The following is a 20,000-nucleotide window of genomic DNA, read 5'->3' as shown; positions in this document are numbered from 1 at the left end:
ATACAGTGAAAACTGGTCTGTTTCTTTGTGATTCTCTGAATTTATTGAGTGTGTGTGTGTGTGTGTGTGTGTGTGTGTGTGTGTGTGTGTGTGTGTGTGTGTGTGTGTGTGTGTGTGTTTTTCCATCTCTTGCGTTTGACAGCCTGAGGGAGAAGAAGGGAGGCGGGGTTAATTAAAGCGAGTGAAGGAGCGAAGGAGTGTGTGTGTGTGTGTGTGTGTGTGTGTGTGTGTGTGTGTGTGTGTGTGTGTGTGTGTGTGACATTTGGCCAGCTCAGTGGTTTGGGGATGATACACTGACTTGTGTTTACATCTCCTTACGTTCCCAGTCAAGAGCTAATCACTCACACACACACACACACACACACACACACACACACACACACACACACACACACACACACACACGCTGTGCTGCTTGTACTGATGGGAGGGGGGCGGTTAAAACCCGTTGGTTTGTGCTAGCGCCCTGCTAACATGCTAACGTCACATGATCAGTGTAAACATTGACTCTGGGTTCTGATTGGTTGTTGAAATGTTTACATGTCTCAGGTGTTCCATGTGTTCATGGTCCCGTTGGTCACATGACATTAATGACATCAGTGGGTATCCCTGATCATGTGATGCTGACTGAGTTACCTGATCCAAGTGATGGAGTTGAAGCTCCGCCCCAGTGTCATGGCTCCTCCCACCTGTCCTCTAGTCGATCTGGCGTCGCCGGAGCATGTGATGTCATTGGGTTTGACGGCCACAGATTTTTGTTCTGATTCGTCGACAAACTGATGATGTCATTCGACGCCTACTACAAACATCGTATCGCGTTCCGTTAGCGGTCACCCCCCTCAGACCGGACGCCGCCGTGGGTCTGAGGGGGGTCAATCCGACGTTTAATTGCGACAATCTCTCAAATCCGAATTTAACTACGCGGCTAATGCCTTTAGCTCCACAGCTAACAGTTTTAGCTCCTCCGCTAACGCCTTTAGCTTTGTGGATCGCTATTGGAGAACATCATTCCGTCGCCGTGTCAAGCAACAGGGAACATTCTCCGTTACTGCACCGCGGAAACAACTCCACTGGTCACCGTGGCGACGGCCTGCCCATTAGATGTCACTCTGGTCCATCGATGACATCATCACCAGCAGGACGGCGTCTCCGTCCAGATAGAGTAGAAATCAGAACCAATGCAGTCAGTCTGCGACATCCTGCGACACCCCTGAGTTCAAAATGTTACCCTGACCTACTGTTATAGGTCAAAGCTAGTGCAGGGGGAAGGGGGCGGTTAGGGTTAGGGTTAGGGTTAGGGTTAGGGTTAGGGTTAGGGTAATAATAAAAAAATAATAAAAGTTTAACCCAATATAACAGAATACATATAACATACAGGGGTCACCCAGGGGTCACCCAGGGGTCACCTGAGGGTCACCTGGGGGTCACCTGGGGGTCACCTGGGGGTCACCTGGGGGTTCAGGAACAAACGTCTTTCTGCTTTAGAAAATCATTTTATTTGAAGTTGACGTGTTGACATAAACAAACAAACAAACAAACAAAACAAATGTTTATTGTTTCTTTTCATCTGAGTCGTCATCAGGAAACATCAAAGAGATTTTGTTTACAGACCTTCAGGATAAATAAACAAGTTTATTTACTGTTATAGACAACAGGAAATGACATCAACCCCTCCTCTCTGCCCCCCCCCTCTGCCCCCCCTTCCAGGGTCTCCTGTCCTCCTCAGGTGAAGAGCTGAACCTCCCTCCCCCCTCCCACCAGAGACGTTCCCCTGACCCCACCTGGCCTCACCCGCCCCCGCCCACTGGCCCCCCCTTTACCCCATGGTGGCCCCACGGCCTGCCCTCTCTCTGCTATTGGCTGTCCTGGCCTGCTCGGGCCCCGCCCGCCCCTCGCCCCCCCTGCTGCTGCGGCCCCGAGAGAGAGAGAGGGACTCCGGTGGCGTGAACATCGCCGTGGTCCACTCGGGCTCCTCCCTGCTCCCGGAGACGCCGCCGGCGGGCGGGGCGGGGGCGGAGCCGGGGAATGGTGCCGTGGGAGGAAGGGGCGTGACCCACGCCGACGCCGCCCTGCTGGGTGGAGCTTCAGTGTCGCTGGCGGCGCTGGTGGGCGAGGCGGTGATGACGCCGTCCGGTCAGGCCAACGTCATCTACCTGACGGTCAACGAGAGCAGCCCGGGGGGGCTCCTGCTGCAGCTGTGTGAGCTGCTGAACACCACGCCCCTGCAGGTAGGGGGGGGCACCGCTGCAGGTGGGGGGGGCACGGCCCTGCAGGTAGGGGGGGGGCAACAAACCTCTGCAGGTAGGGGGGTCTCTGACCGGCTGCGGTCAGAGGTTATTTAGACACGCCCCCACACGTCGGTCCATAAACTAGCTTCCTGTTAGCATCATGGCGGCCCCTAAGCTAGCTTGCCGCTAGCATTCGCCCCCCCCGTCTGACGTCTGTGTGTTTCCTTCCAGGGATTGGTGTTCGAGGAAGAGAGGCCGCCGCCCCCTAACCGCGCCCCTCTGGCCCCCATGCTGGAGTTCGTCTCCGCCCAAACGGGCGTGCCCGTGGTCGCCGTGGGGGGCGGGGCCAGTCTGGGACGGGAGCCACAGGTAAAAATGTTTGACGTGACGATTGGACGCTGTGACATCACAGCCTGAACAACAGCTGGTTGGTCGCCCCAAGCAGGAAGTGGACTCAGCTGGTCACTGTGACCCCGCCCACCAGGGTTTAACGTGGCCTGACTCCGCCCCTGCCTGAGAGACATATTAGCTGAGCTAAGCGCTAATCCAGTGCTAATTGCCTCGGGGACGGTTCACGCGTGTTCCCCCGCATACGCTAAGCGTTAATCACTGGGGGGGCGGGGGGGCGTGATGTCACTCATCGTTCCGGGCGGCGGGGGGTGATGTTAGCTCCGGGTTTGGTCTTTGTTTGATGTCCTGACTTCCTGTCAGACACGCTCCTTCCTGGTCGTCGTGTCGCTTTAAGAGAAACACAAGAGATGAAACAACGAGGAAATGAGCCCCCCCCCCGCGCCCCCCAGTGCCCGACGGATCGGCTGCAGACAGGAAGAGAAGCAGCCGCACCGCTAACGCCACCTGTAGGCTAACGCCACCTGTAGGCCAAGGCCACCTGTAGGCCAAGGCCACCTGTAGGCTAACGCTACCCGTAGGCTAACGTCACCTGTAGGCTAACGCCACCTGTAGGCTAACGCTACCCGTAGGCTAACGTCACCTGTAGGCTAACGCTACCTGTAGGCTAACGCCACCTGTAGGCTAACGCCACCTGTAGGCTAACGCCACCTGTAGGCTAACGCCACCTGTAGGCTAACGCTACCCGTAGGCTAACGCCACCTGTAGGCTAACGCCACCTGTAGGCTAACGCTACCTGTAGGCTAATGTCACCTGTAGGCTAACGTTACCTGTAGGCTAATGTCACCTGTAGGCTAACGCTACCTACAGGCTAACGCTACCTGTAGGCTAACGTCACCTGTAGGTGAGTACTTCCTGCTTCCCCTGCCTGACTCCGCCCCCGGGCCCTGACTACTTCCTGTGCCGTTCCAGGAGAGCGGCTCCATCTACCTCCAGTTCACCTGCTCCACGGCGCTGCAGCTGGAGGTCATCTTCGAGGTGCTGGAGGAGTACGACTGGACCGCCTTCTCCGTGGTCACCACCCGTCACCACGGTTACGAGGACTTCCTGGACATGGTGGAGGGGATGACGGACGGCTCCTTCATCGGGTGGGAGCGCAAGAGCGTCGTGGTTCTGAACGTGACGGACGACCCGGGGGGGGCCAGGACCAAACGGGTGCTGAAGGACAACGAGGCCCAGGTGAGCATCCAACCGCCCTCCAACCACCATCCATCATCCAACCAATCATCATCCATCCATCTATCATCCATCATCATCCTTCCATCCAGGACCCCCTTCTGGAGCCACACCTTGAAGTGGAGTGTCAGGTGGGCGGAGCCTGACCATGGGCCTCTAAATGCCCCTGTGCTCCCGCCCCCTGCGGTCCCGCCCCCTGCGGTCCCGCCCCCTGCGGTCCCGCCCCCTGCGGTCCCGCCCCCTGTGGTCCCACCCCCTGTGGTCCCGCCCCCTGTGGTCCCGCCCCCTGTGGTCCCGCCTCCAGCTCCTGTTTCTCTCCGCCTCTCTGCCGCTGCACATTAATTTCTTTTCCGACTCGGCGCCAGGCGGACCAAACGATGTCAGATTAATTTATGAACCGTTCTCTCTGAGCACGAGCGATTAGCGTTAGCGTTAGCGTTAGCGCTGGAGCTCCGTAAACGAAGAAAAGACTTCTCTTTCCAAAGTGGCCCCTCGCTGGCAATAAAAGCCTTATTAAGAGGGGAGAACACACACACACACACACACACACACACACACACACACACACACACACACACACACACACACACACCTAGCTGCTGCTGTTGTAGCATCATTACTGCTAGCGGTGCTTAGTGCCGTGTCAGCTAAACGGCAGCGCAGAGACTTGAGTCATGATGACAAACCTTCAGGTGATTGATTTCTGGTTGATCGCTGATCAATTTCTGGTTGCTGATCAGTTTAGAACTAAATCAAGTTTAATTTTTATATATAAGTGTTTATTTTTAAAGGGAACATCCTGTCACAGCGTGAATCTCTTTCCTCTCCTCAGTCCCCCTCTCCCATCATGTTGACATGACAGCTAATGTTGAAGCTAACAGACATCCACTTCCTGTTCAGGGAGGAGCCACAGGACCTCCAGCCAATCAGCTCCGTTTAACCAGGAGCTGATGGAGGAAGGCAGAAGCAGCTGTAATGGTCACATGTTTGACTTCATCCAGTCAGATCCAGGATCTCAGAAGGACACGCCTACAGATGGAATGTTGGATGAAACTTTATTTAAACCCCTTTTGACTTGAGGTTGCCGTGCCCCCCCCCCGGGTGTCCGTCCTGAGGCCTCCTCCATCCGCCACCCTCGTCTTCATCGCTCCTCGTCTTTGTGCTGTTCTGAAAGCTGTGATTTGAGCCAGCAGCTGCATAATCTCCCATGATGCCGAGGGCTTTGATGTGGGCCCGGGGGGGTTGTCTGGGGGCAGCATCACAGAGTCAGTTTGTATGGGACACTCTGCTCTGAGCGCCCACCCCCCAAACAGAGTGGTGATGGGGGCAACGATGGATTAGCTTCACCCCCTCCCTCCCTCTCTCATCCTACCTGACATTAAATTAGCCTGAGCCCCCCCCGGCGACGCCCCGGCGACGCCCGAGTCCCCCTGAGGACACACCTGACAACGTTCTGCCACAGCCGATGCAGATTTATTAACCTCTGTGGGGGGGGGGGGGGGCTCATTCTGCATGGGCCATTTATTTTACTTCAAAGCACGCCTTTGCTAATTAGCATACCTCCGGCTCCAGCTGATGCGCGGCGGCTAAGTGTTGGGGCGGCTAAGTGAGATAGCGGCGTGTTGTTTTTCCTCTTCCTGTCTGAATCACTTAGGAGTATCGTTAGCGGCGAGCCGGCGCCGCGCCGACAGCAGCGACTTGTGCGATGATACTTTTACCCTTTTCCCCTCCGGCTGTGATATCTGAGCAGCAGTAGTGGATGTTTCCTCTGTTAGCGCCGCGGAACAGACGCTAACGAGCTGCGCTCACGTCACCGGCGTTTCTACGAACACGCTAACGGAGACGCTAACGCTTCTCACCAAGTTGTCTGTTTGCTAAGGCGCTAAGATACTAGCTTTATTCGGGTTAAGTCAGGTTCATCCAAACCTGGATTTATTAAACTAGGTCTTGACATGCCCACGGGGGGGGGGTGGCCCCCCATGGCGGACGAGGAGGAGCTTCATTTACAGATGACACGAAACACCTAAGTGGAGAAGTTTCTCCCTGGGTTCCACGTTGTTGTTGTTGTTGTTGTTGTTGTCTTGTTGTTGTCTTGTTGTTGTTGTCTTGTTGTTGTTGTTTTGTTGTCTTGTTGTTGTTGTTGTTGTCTTGTTGTTGTTGTTGTTTTGTTGTTGTCTTGTTGTTGTTGTTCCTTTTGGCTGCAGTAATTGAAGACGATTGACTTCAGCCTCTCTTGTGTCATAAATACCCATAATGCCTCTTGTTGGTGTGGCGGCGGAGGCCGATGGGCCCTGCTGTAAAACGTGAATCTATATAAAGCTGGACGCCGATGACATTAAACTGTCTGAGAACGAGGATGTGAGCTCCTCCAGGAGGAGACGCCGTCTGTCAGAGGAGGGGGAGGAGGGGAAGGAGGAGGAGGGGGAGGAAGGCCACTGACAGACAGGATCCTTTATTTCATACGTGTGGAGTGACTAACATGAATAAGGCTAAATTTATCTGTGGCAGTGGAGGTTCTGATCGGACCTGATGGTGACCCTGAATCCATCTGCTGTCAGCTGAGTGGGTGTTCTCACCATCATCATCATCACCATCATCATCACCATCATCATCACCATCATCACCATCATCATCACCATCATCATCACCATCATCACCATCACCATCATCATCACCATCATCATCACCATCACCATCATCATCACCATCATCATCACCATCATCACCATCATCATCACCATCATCATCACCATCATCACCATCACCATCATCATCACCATCATCATCATCATCACCATCATCATCACCATCATCATCACCATCATCATCATCATCATCATCACCATCATCATCATCATCATCACCATCATCATCATCATCACCATCATCACCATTATCATCACCATCATCATCACCATCATCATCATCATGATCACCATCATCATCATCATCACCATCATCATCATCACCATCATCATCATCATCATCATCATCATCACCATCATCATCATCACCATCATCATCACCATCATCATCATCACCATCATCATCACCATCATCATCATCATCATCACCATCATCATCATCACCATCATCATCATCACCATCATCATCACCATCATCACCATCATCATCATCATGATCACCATCATCATCATCATCACCATCATCATCACCATCATCATCATCATCATCCTCTCTGACGCCAGTAGGGGTGTCGACTGTGTGTCATGTGACACAACCAGCGTTTAGCCGAGTTCACATTTAAACATTTACACAGGAAGTCCTCATGACAAGTTTCAAAATAAAAGCCCTGAAAAGGTTACAGTGATGGAAGGCAGCTTTATTTTCAAATTAAAAGCGTAGACGGTGCGTTCCATTTCTCTACTGTAACCTTCCTCTTCCTGTCTGACCTGGCTCCGCCCCCTCAGGTGCGGCTCCTGTACTGCTCGCTGGAGGAGGCGGAGCTGATCTTCCGGGCAGCCTGGGCGGCGGGTCAGGCGGGGCCCAGTCACATGTGGTTTGCGGTGGGCCCCGCCCTGTCGGGCCTGGGGCTGGACGGACTGCCCAAGGCCCTGTTCGCCATCAGGCCGCAGGGCTGGAGGGACGAGCCGCGCAGGTGAGGACCGACCACTGCCCCCCGTCAGGGACTAGACAGGGCCCCGGGTGCTAGTGTTGCTAAGCTAACCCTTTTCACAACAGGTGTCACTAGAGCTTCAGCTGCTGCGTCCAATAACAACGTAAAGCTCCTCCCAGCACTGTAAAAAGTTGTGTTGTTACTTTATGCAGATGACACATGTTCACACCCGTCAGGGGGACTGAGCCCCTGACCCTGACCCTGACCCCTGACCCCTGACCCCTGACGGTTATGGGATTAACCGGTTCCATCTCACACACGTGGTGTCAGGTGTCACACTGATGGATTTCTGTCGTGTCTCCGTGGAGGTCGACGCCCTCCAGTAAACACCGTTAATGAGACCCGGTCCACAGGGATCCAGTTCCACGTTCGTCCCCCTGTGGCTCTGGATCCGTTCCAACGCCGTTCGGTTTTCTCCTGCTTGGATTCACGTTTGTTCAGAAAAACTAAATGTGTTTAAAAATAAAAGAAGATCAGGAAGAAAAAGTTTTGTTATTTCATCCTCGAACCTGACGAGGAGTAGAGGAAAATGTCCAGGTTCACGCAGTGAAACAGTCCAGGTTCACACAGTGAAACAGTCCATTTTCACACAGTGAAACAGTCCAGGTTCACACAGTGAAACAGTCCATTTTCACACAGTGAAACAGTCCAGGTTCACACAGTGAAACAGTCCATTTTCACACAGTGAAACAGTCCAGGTTCACACAGTGAAACAGTCCAGGTTCACGCAGTGAAACAGTCCAGGTTCACACAGTGAAACAGTCCAGGTTCACACAGTGAAACAGTCCAGGTTCACGTGGTGAAACAGTCCAGGTTCACACCTGAAACAGTCCAGGTTCACACAATGAAACAGTCCAGGTTCACACAGTGAAACAGTCCAGGTTCACGCAGTGAAACAGTCCAGGTTCACGTGGTGAAACAGTCCAGGTTCACGTGGTGAAACAGTCCAGGTTCACACAATGAAAAAGTCCAGGTTCACACATTGAAACAGTCCAGGTTCACGTGGTGAAACAGTCCAGGTTCACACCTGAAACAGTCTAGGTTCACGCAGTGAAACAGTCCAGGTTCACACATTGAAACAGTCCAGGTTCACGTGGTGAAACAGTCCAGGTTCACACCTGAAACAGTCCAGGTTCACACAGTGAAACAGTCCAGGTTCACACAGTGAAACAGTCCAGGTTCACACCTGAAACAGTCCAGGTTCACACAGTGAAACAGTCCAGGTTCACACAGTGAAACAGTTCAGGTTCACACAGTGAAACAGTCCAGGTTCACGTGGTGAAACAGTCATGGTTCACACAGTGAAACAGTCCAGGTTCACACAGTGAAACAGTCCAGGTTCACACAATGAAACAGTCCAGGTTCACACAGTGAAACAGTCCAGGTTCACGTGGTGAAACAGTCCAGGTTCACACAGTGAAACAGTCCAGGTTCACACAGTGGAACAGTCCAGGTTCACACAGTGAAACAGTCCAGCTTCACACAGTGAAACAGTCCAGGTTCACACAGTGAAACAGTCCAGGTTCACGTGGTGAAACAGTCCAGGTTCACGTGGTGAAACAGTCCAGGTTCACACAATGAAACAGTCCAGGTTCACACAATGAAACAGTCCAGGTTCACACAGTGAAACAGTCCAGGTTCACACAGTGAAACAGTCCAGGTTCACACAGTGAAACAGTCCAGGTTCACGTGGTGAAACAGTCCAGGTTCACGCAGTGAAACAGTCCAGGTTCACACAGTGAAACAGTCCAGGTTCACACAGTGAAACAGTCCAGGTTCACACCTGAAACAGTTCAGGTTCACGAGGTGAAACAGTCCAGGTTCACACAGTGAAACAGTCCAGGTTCACGCAGTGAAACAGTCCAGGTTCACACAGTGAAATAGTCCAGGTTCACACCTGAAACAGTTCAGGTTCACGAGGTGAAACAGTCCAGGTTCACACGGTGAAACAGTCCAGGTTCACACAGTGAAACAGTCCAGGTTCACACAGTGAAACAGTCCAGGTTCACGTGGTGAAACAGTCCAGGTTCACGTGGTGAAACAGTCCAGGTTCACACAATGAAACAGTCCAGGTTCACACAATGAAACAGTCCAGGTTCACACAGTGAAACAGTCCAGGTTCACACAGTGAAACAGTCCAGGTTCACACAGTGAAACAGTCCAGGTTCACGTGGTGAAACAGTCCAGGTTCACGTGGTGAAACAGTCCAGGTTCACACAATGAAACAGTCCAGGTTCACACAATGAAACAGTCCAGGTTCACACAATGAAACAGTCCAGGTTCACACAGTGAAACAGTCCAGGTTCACGTGGTGAAACAGTCCAGGTTCACACAGTGAAACAGTCCAGGTTCACGCGGTGAAACAGTCCAGGTTCACGTGGTGAAACAGTCCAGGTTCACACAGTGAAACAGTCCAGGTTCACACAGTGGAACAGTCCAGGTTCACACAGTGAAACAGTCCAGGTTCACGCGGTGAAACAGTCCAGGTTCACACAGTGAAACAGTCCAGGTTCACACAGTGAAACAGTCCAGGTTCACACAGTGAAACAGTCCAGGTTCACACCTGAAACAGTCTAGGTTCACGCAGTGAAACAGTCCAGGTTCACACAGTGAAACAGTTCAGGTTCACACCTGAAACAGTCCAGGTTCACGTGGTGAAACTGTCATGGTTCACACAGTGAAACAGTCCAGGTTCACACAGTGAAACAGTCCAGGTTCACACAGTGAAACAGTCCAGGTTCAGACAGTGAAACAGTCCAGGTTCACGCAGTGAAACAGTCCAGGTTCACACCTGAAACAGTCCAGGTTCACGCAGTGAAACAGTCCAGGTTCACACCTGAAACAGTCCAGGTTCACACAGTGAAACAGTCCAGGTTCACGCAGTGAAACAGTCCAGGTTCACACCTGAAACAGTCCAGGTTCACGCAGTGAAACAGTCCAGGTTCACACCTGAAACAGTCCAGGTTCACACAGTGAAATCTTTCTCATTTTGAACCTCTTTTCAATCATTTTCTTTCTTTACATTCTAAACGGTTCTTACCTTCACAGGTAACTAGTTAACTAACTAGCATTCTGGCTAACAAGCTCGCACTTCTGTCCTTACGTTGCTTTTGGTTCAGTGCTTACAGTCTTGATCCGGGTCTGTCTGTTCACCAGAACCTCGTTTGTGGACTCCAGTGGTGGTCCAATCAGAATTAGACCAGTAGAATTAGACCTCAGAAAACGTCCCAGAATCCCTTTCTCATGCTTTTCGTCTCTCTCACCCTGCAGGCGCATCGCCAAAGGCGTGTCCGTCCTGACCCACGGGGCGATGGCGCTGAGGCGGGACCAGGGCGGCGCCAGCCGGGCTCAGTACGCCGGGAACTGCCAGAGCGATGGCAACCAGACGCACCGCATCCCCGACCGCATCAGGTGACGCTCACACACACACACACACACACACACGCACACGCACACACGCGCGCACACATGCACATGCACACACACATGCGCACGCGCACACGTGCACACGCACGCACACACGTACACACACACACGTGCACACACACACGCGCACACACACACACACACGCACACACACACACACACGCACACACACACACACACGCGCACACGTGCACACGCACACAGACACGAGACATATGAGAGTGAATAAAGGGGCGTGTCCTCTCTGTAGAGTCATGTGACGTCTCTAAGAATCGTTTGCTATTCTCAAACCAACGCCATCTTTAATGTCAGCAGAGAAAATTCAATATTTGCATATATTCTAGTCGGGGAGGTGAAAGGCATTCTGGGATTGCAGCAAAGCTCTCCCAGAAATAGATGCGACGTGACGGAGCGGCTTCAGTGGCGAGCGAACGACCGTTAACACCTGAACGCGGCACCATTGACAGATTGATAGCGGCATCTGAGGATCATCGCCGCCCCCCGGGCGGGGCGTTGTGTGGTGGGACACCTGCTGGCGCTTTAATGAAGTGCGGCGCTTCAATTTCAGTTTCGTCCTGTCAGAATGCGGCGTTTGATTGCTCTCAATCAGCGGCGGCGGCGCCTGTCAGCCTGACAGCCACCGGCGCCGCCAGGAGTCTGATGGAGTGGCGCCGGTCGCCCCGGCAACGGTTTGGAACCATTTATCCTCATGACACGAACGTGGCGGCGACGGCGGAACTACGACGGGACGCGTTCCCTCGACGGATGGGTCGTGTTTTCACCGTCGTTCGTTAACGTCACCGTTTGGTTTGGTCCCTCACCGTGACTCATCGATGGTTCGCCGCCCAGCAGAACGCCATCTGGGCGGTCACATGTTAGCGTTGGCGCTAATGACTCGTGGTTAGCAGCTTGGCTAGCATAGCCATCTGGACGCGGCAGGAAGTGATGAACACCAACCAGAAACAGCTCCGAGGTCAAAGCTGATGTATAAACAACAAATCAGACGACAGGGCCACACCCACCTCCTGTACCAATGAGTGTCTGATTTAGAGAACCCGCCCACTTTACATATCAAGAGGAGGACAACTGGACTGTTTCACTGCGTGAACCTGGACTGTTTCACTGCGTGAACCTGGACTGTTTCACTGTGTGAACCTGGACTGTTTCACTGTGTGAACCTGGACTGTTTCACTGCGTGAACCTGGACTGTTTCACTGTGTGAACCTGGACTGTTTCACTGTGTGAACCTGGACTGTTTCACTGTGTGAACCTGGACTGTTTCACTGCTTCACTGCGTGAACCTGGACTGTTTCACTGTGTGAACCTGGACTGTTTCACTGTGTGAACCTGGACTGTTTCACCGTGTGAACTTGGACTGTTTCACTGTGTGAACCTGGACTGTTTCACTGCGTGAACCTGGACTGTTTCACTGTGTGAACCTGGACTGTTTCACTGCGTGAACCTGGACTGTTTCACTCTGTGAACCTGGACTGTTTCACTGCGTGAACCTGGACAGACTTCCTTTTTCCGTTTGAGTCTTCCTGCATTAACAAACATAGACGGATGACAAGAGGAAGTGGAATATTCCAGTTGTGACCCCGCCTCCTAGCCCCGCCCCCTGCTGCTAGGGGTTAGCGTTTAGCGGCTTTCTTCTTATCCTGACTTCTGCTCTCGAGCCTCAAATCACTGCAGAGACTTCTTCAGGAAGATGATTTGGAGGAAGCAACGAGCCCCCCCCACCCCCCCCACTGCCCCCTCCCCACCCCCCCCACTGCCCCCTCCCCACCCCCCCCACTGCCCCCTCCCCACCCCCCCCACTGCCCCCTCCCCACCCCCCCCCCACTGCCCCCTCCCCACCCCCCCACTGCCCCCTCCCCACCTCCCCCCACTGCCCCCTCCCCACCTCCCCCCCCCCCATGACCCATTCCACTACTGGAGCAGCTGCAGCGCATTCGACTCGCCCTCCCTGACATCCTGCTGAACATGGAGGTAAAACGCCGCTGATTAACGGAGCTCAACGCCGGCGGCGACTGTCTGTCGGCGCAAATGCTCGCTGGGCTCCGCCCCCAGCAGCCCACACTCGCTAGGCTCCGCCCTCAGTTGCTCATGCTGAAAGACACTAAATTGGAGCTGATTCTGCTGGATTTAGCGACGCGTTGGAAAACGAGGCGTCCATAAATCTTGGCGACGCGGCGTCGAGCGCGGATGTTGTCCATCATCGTTGGAGCGACGAGAGACAACACGACGAGCGAACGTCGCGTCGTAACAATCGCCATCCATCAGTCCATGTCCTGTTGGCACGGCGACAGCCGAGCCCACAAAAAGACAGGCGTCGCTGCTCGCCAACATGCCGCCCGGCAAGCAGCTGCTGGCGTTCAGACAAGCGGCGCGGATGTCATGTGGCGCCACGGGGGGCGGGGCGCTGTGGACAGGAAGCAGGTGATGCTAGGATGACAGGAGATGAAGATGAAGATGAAGGCGGTGCTTCAGTTGAGCAGCGCTGAGGTGATGAAATGAACCGACACAGGAAGTGGATTCGGCCGCTAGCACCACGAGTTCACGCTGCTTAGCACGATAGCATCAGAGGTGTGTGTGCTGGCGGCCTCCGGCCAATCAGAGCTCCAGTGTGAATTCAGATGATATGCTGAAACTGTTGTGGTCAGATTACATCATGACATCCGACGGGCGCCGACAGGCGAACGATGAGGCTCTGATGCTGATTGGCTGCGGCGTCCAGCAGTCGTGGGTTCGTGCTGCGCATGAAAATCAGGCCGATCCTACGTCTGACTTCCGTCAGATGAACCAACCAATCGGACCTTGTTGTTACCCCCCTGCCCCCCCAGGACCAGACATAGATCCCTGTGACCTCAATCACCTGCTAGCATCGCTAGCGTCAGCGCTTCGTTATTTCATTAACAAATGTGCTTAGTGATCCCCGCGGGGGGCGAGGACGATGATGATGATGGTGAAAAGGTGTTTGGTCAGGAAAAAGGACAACAAACCAACTGACACAGACAACACACCGCCCCCTGCTGGAGACACCAGTGACGCACAGAACAACCTGAACCTGAACCTGGACTGTTTCACTGTGTGAACCTGGACTGTTTCACTGCGTGAACCTGGACCGTTTCACTGTGTGAACCTGGACTGTTTCACTGCGTGAACCTGGACTGTTTCACTGCGTGAACCTGGACTGTTTCACTGGGTGAACCTGGACTGTTTCACTGTGTGAACCTGGACTGTTTCACTGCGTGAACCTGGACTGTTTCACTGTGTGAACCTGGACTGTTTCACTGCGTGAACCTGGACTGTTTCACTGTGTGAACCTGGACCGTTTCACTGCGTGAACCTGGACTGTGTGATGAAGGCTCAGGGGAATGTGAGGATGAGGAGGTGAAACACAGGTAGGCAGGAAAATAGAGGCAGAGAACAATTGGAGGAGACCAGACAGACCCCCCCCCTCCCCGGCTGCTTGTCTGGACTGAATGTCTCGTCTCCAGCAGACCAATCCATCCTGATTCACACTGTAGCCCCAAGCCCTACCGTCACTAGTAGTACTATTAATACTACCGTCACTAGTAGTACTATTAATACTACCGTCACTAGTAGTACTATTAATACTACCGTCACTAGTAGTACTATTAATACTACCGTCACTAGTAGTACTATTAATACTACCGTCACTAGTAGTACTATTAATACTACCGTCACTAGCAGTACTATTAATACTACCGTCACTAGTAGTACTATTAATACTACCGTCACTAGCAGTACTATTAATACTACCGTCACTAGTAGTACTATTAATACTACCGTCACTAGTAGTACTATTAATACTGCCGTCACTAGTAGTACTATTAATACTGCCGTCACTAGTAGTACTATTAATACTGCCTTCACTAGCAGTACTATTAATACTGCCGTCACTAGCAGTACTATTAATACTGCCGTCACTAGTAGTACTATTAATACTGCCGTCACTAGTAGTACTATTAATACTGCCTTCACTAGCAGTACTATTAATACTGCCGTCACTAGCAGTACTATTAATACTGCCGTCACTAGTAGTACTATTAATACTGCCGTCACTAGCAGTACTATTAATACTGCCGTCACTAGCAGTACTATTAATACTACCGTCACTAGTAGTACTATTAATACTACCGTCACTAGCAGTACTATTAATACTACCGTCACTAGCAGTACTATTAATACTACCGTCACTAGCAGTACTATTAATACTACCGTCACTAGTAGTACTATTAATACTACCGTCACTAGTAGTACTATTAATACTACCGTCACTAGTAGTACTATTAATACTACCGTCACTAGCAGTACTATTAATACTACCGTCACTAGTAGTACTATTAATACTACCGTCACTAGTAGTACTATTAATACTACCGTCACTAGTAGTACTATTAATACTACCGTCACTAGTAGTACTATTAATACTACCGTCACTAGCAGTACTATTAATACTACCGTCACTAGTAGTACTATTAATACTACCGTCACTAGTAGTACTATTAATACTACCGTCACTAGTAGTACTATTAATACTACCGTCACTAGTAGTACTATTAATACTACCGTCACTAGTAGTACTATTAATACTACCGTCACTAGCAGTACTATTAATACTACCGTCACTAGTAGTACTATTAATACTACCGTCACTAGTAGTACTATTAATACTGCCGTCACTAGTAGTACTATTAATACTGCCGTCACTAGTAGTACTATTAATACTGCCTTCACTAGCAGTACTATTAATACTGCCGTCACTAGCAGTACTATTAATACTGCCGTCACTAGTAGTACTATTAATACTGCCGTCACTAGTAGTACTATTAATACTGCCTTCACTAGCAGTACTATTAATACTGCCGTCACTAGCAGTACTATTAATACTGCCGTCACTAGTAGTACTATTAATACTGCCGTCACTAGCAGTACTATTAATACTGCCGTCACTAGCAGTACTATTAATACTACCGTCACTAGTAGTACTATTAATACTACCGTCACTAGCAGTACTATTAATACTACCGTCACTAGCAGTACTATTAATACTACCGTCACTAGCAGTACTATTAATACTACCGTCACTAGTAGTACTATTAATACTACCGTCACTAGTAATACTATTAATACTACCGTCACTAGTAGTACTATTAATACTACCGTCACTAGCAGTACTATTAATACTACCGTCACTAGTAGTACTATTAATACTACCGTCACTAGTAGTACTATTAATACTACCGTCACTAGTAGTACTATTAATACTACCGTCACTAGTAGTACTATTAATACTACCGTCACTAGCAGTACTATTAATACTACCGTCACTAGTAGTACTATTAATACTACCGTCACTAGTAGTACTATTAATACTACCGTCACTAGTAGTACTATTAATACTACCGTCACTAGCAGTACTATTAATACTACCGTCACTAGTAGTACTATTAATACTACCGTCACTAGTAGTACTATTAATACTACCGTCACTAGTAGTACTATTAATACTACCGTCACTAGCAGTACTATTAATACTACCGTCACTAGCAGTACTATTAATACTACCGTCACTAGCAGTACTATTAATACTACCGTCACTAGTAGTACTATTAATACTACCGTCACTAGTAGTACTATTAATACTACCGTCACTAGTAGTACTATTAATACTGCCGTCACTAGCAGTACTATTAATACTACCGTCACTAGTAGTACTATTAATACTGCCGTCACTAGTAGTACTATTAATACTACCGTCACTAGTAGTACTATTAATACTGCCGTCACTAGTAGTACTATTAATACTGCCTTCACTAGCAGTACTATTAATACTGCCGTCACTAGCAGTACTATTAATACTGCCGTCACTAGTAGTACTATTAATACTGCCTTCACTAGCAGTACTATTAATACTGCCGTCACTAGCAGTACTATTAATACTGCCGTCACTAGTAGTACTATTAATACTGCCGTCACTAGCAGTACTATTAATACTGCCGTCACTAGCAGTACTATTAATACTACCGTCACTAGCAGTACTATTAATACTACCGTCACTAGCAGTACTATTAATACTACCGTCACTAGCAGTACTATTAATACTACCGTCACTAGCAGTACTATTAATACTACCGTCACTAGTAGTACTATTAATACTACCGTCACTAGTAGTACTATTAATACTACCGTCACTAGTAGTACTATTAATACTACCGTCACTAGCAGTACTATTAATACTACCGTCACTAGTAGTACTATTAATACTACCGTCACTAGTAGTACTATTAATACTACCGTCACTAGTAGTACTATTAATACTACCGTCACTAGTAGTACTTTTAATACTACCGTCACTAGCAGTACTATTAATACTACCGTCACTAGTAGTACTATTAATACTACCGTCACTAGTAGTACTATTAATACTACCGTCACTAGTAGTACTATTAATACTACCGTCACTAGTAGTACTATTAATACTACCGTCACTAGCAGTACTATTAATACTACCGTCACTAGCAGTACTATTAATACTACCGTCACTAGTAGTACTATTAATACTACCGTCACTAGTAGTACTATTAATACTACCGTCACTAGTAGTACTATTAATACTACCGTCACTAGCAGTACTATTAATACTGCCGTCACTAGTAGTACTATTAATACTGCCGTCACTAGTAGTACTATTAATACTGCCTTCACTAGCAGTACTATTAATACTGCCGTCACTAGCAGTACTATTAATACTGCCGTCACTAGTAGTACTATTAATACTGCCGTCACTAGCAGTACTATTAATACTGCCGTCACTAGCAGTACTATTAATACTGCCTTCACTAGCAGTACTATTAATACTGCCGTCACTAGCAGTACTATTAATACTGCCGTCACTAGTAGTACTATTAATACTGCCGTCACTAGCAGTACTATTAATACTGCCGTCACTAGTAGTACTATTAATACTACCGTCACTAGTAGTACTATTAATACTGCCGTCACTAGCAGTACTATTAATACTAGCGTCACTAGCAGTACTATTAATACTACCGTCACTAGCAGTACTATTAATACTACCGTCACTAGCAGTACTATTAATACTTCCGTCACTAGCAGTACTATTAATACTAGCCCCACTAGCAGTACTATTAATACTACCGTCACTAGCAGTACTATTAATACTACCGTCACTAGTAGTACTATTAATACTACCGTCACTAGTAGTACTATTAATACTACCGTCACTAGTAGTACTATTAATACTACCGTCACTAGTAGTACTATTAATACTACCGTCACTAGCAGTACTATTAATACTACCGTCACTAGCAGTACTATTAATACTACCGTCACTAGTAGTACTATTAATACTACCGTCACTAGTAGTACTATTAATACTACCGTCACTAGCAGTACTATTAATACTGCCTTCACTAGCAGTACTATTAATACTGCCGTCACTAGTAGTACTATTAATACTGCCGTCACTAGTAGTACTATTAATACTGCCGTCACTAGTAGTACTATTAATACTGCCTTCACTAGCAGTACTATTAATACTGCCGTCACTAGCAGTACTATTAATACTGCCGTCACTAGTAGTACTATTAATACTGCCGTCACTAGCAGTACTATTAATACTGCCGTCACTAGCAGTACTATTAATACTACCGTCACTAGTAGTACTATTAATACTACCGTCACTAGCAGTACTATTAATACTACCGTCACTAGTAGTACTATTAATACTACCGTCACTAGTAGTACTATTAATACTACCGTCACTAGTAGTACTATTAATACTGCCGTCACTAGTAGTACTATTAATACTGCCTTCACTAGCAGTACTATTAATACTGCCGTCACTAGCAGTACTATTAATACTGCCGTCACTAGTAGTACTATTAATACTGCCGTCACTAGTAGTACTATTAATACTGCCTTCACTAGCAGTACTATTAATACTGCCGTCACTAGCAGTACTATTAATACTGCCGTCACTAGTAGTACTATTAATACTGCCGTCACTAGTAGTACTATTAATACTGCCTTCACTAGCAGTACAATTAATACTGCCGTCACTAGCAGTACTATTAATACTGCCGTCACTAGTAGTACTATTAATACTGCCGTCACTAGCAGTACTATTAATACTGCCGTCACTAGCAGTACTATTAATACTACCGTCACTAGTAGTACTATTAATACTACCGTCACTAGCAGTACTATTAATACTGCCTTCACTAGCAGTACTATTAATACTGCCGTCACTAGTAGTACTATTAATACTGCCGTCACTAGTAGTACTATTAATACTGCCGTCACTAGTAGTACTATTAATACTGCCTTCACTAGCAGTACTATTAATACTGCCGTCACTAGCAGTACTATTAATACTGCCGTCACTAGTAGTACTATTAATACTGCCGTCACTAGCAGTACTATTAATACTGCCGTCACTAGCAGTACTATTAATACTACCGTCACTAGTAGTACTATTAATACTACCGTCACTAGCAGTACTATTAATACTACCCTCACTAGCAGTACTATTAATACTACCGTCACTAGCAGTACTATTAATACTACCCTCACTAGCAGTACTATTAATACTACCGTCACTAGCAGTACTATTAATACTACCGTCACTAGCAGTACTATTAATACTACCGTCACTAGTAGTACTATTAATACTACCGTCACTAGTAGTACTATTAATACTACCGTCACTAGCAGTACTATTAATACTACCGTCACTAGCAGTACTATTAATACTACCGTCACTAGCAGTACTATTAATACTACCGTCACTAGCAGTACTATTAATACTACCGTCACTAGCAGTACTATTAATACTACCGTCACTAGTAGTACTATTAATACTACCGTCACTAGCAGTACTATTAATACTACCGTCACTAGCAGTACTATTAATACTACCGTCACTAGTAGTACTATTAATACTACCGTCACTAGTAGTACTATTAATACTACCGTCACTAGCAGTACTATTAATACTACCGTCACTAGCAGTACTATTAATACTACCGTCACTAGCAGTACTATTAATACTACCGTCACTAGTAGTACTATTA

The 20,000-nt window shown here is 48.7% G+C and overlaps 1 protein-coding gene across 2 annotated transcripts in view; it reads left to right on the top strand.

Moving 5' to 3' along the window:
* The first annotated feature begins 1,955 nt into the window (after positions 1 to 1,955).
* Positions 1,956 to 20,000, top strand: part of grin2da (glutamate receptor, ionotropic, N-methyl D-aspartate 2D, a) — a 40,041-nt gene continuing 21,996 nt past the window's right edge. For both annotated transcript variants that reach the window (XM_068332829.1, XM_068332831.1), the window contains exons 1-5: positions 1,956 to 2,228; positions 2,460 to 2,597; positions 3,549 to 3,815; positions 7,244 to 7,431; positions 10,720 to 10,860. In XM_068332829.1, the coding sequence (XP_068188930.1) occupies positions 2,121 to 2,228; positions 2,460 to 2,597; positions 3,549 to 3,815; positions 7,244 to 7,431; positions 10,720 to 10,860 (842 nt within the window). In that variant the 5' untranslated portion in view covers positions 1,956 to 2,120. The remainder of the gene's footprint in view (positions 2,229 to 2,459; positions 2,598 to 3,548; positions 3,816 to 7,243; positions 7,432 to 10,719; positions 10,861 to 20,000) is intronic.

This window comes from Antennarius striatus, chromosome 14, assembly GCF_040054535.1.
Source record: "Antennarius striatus isolate MH-2024 chromosome 14, ASM4005453v1, whole genome shotgun sequence".
NCBI classification, from domain to species: domain Eukaryota; kingdom Metazoa; phylum Chordata; class Actinopteri; order Lophiiformes; family Antennariidae; genus Antennarius; species Antennarius striatus.
This window is presented reverse-complemented; position numbering and strand designations above follow the sequence as displayed.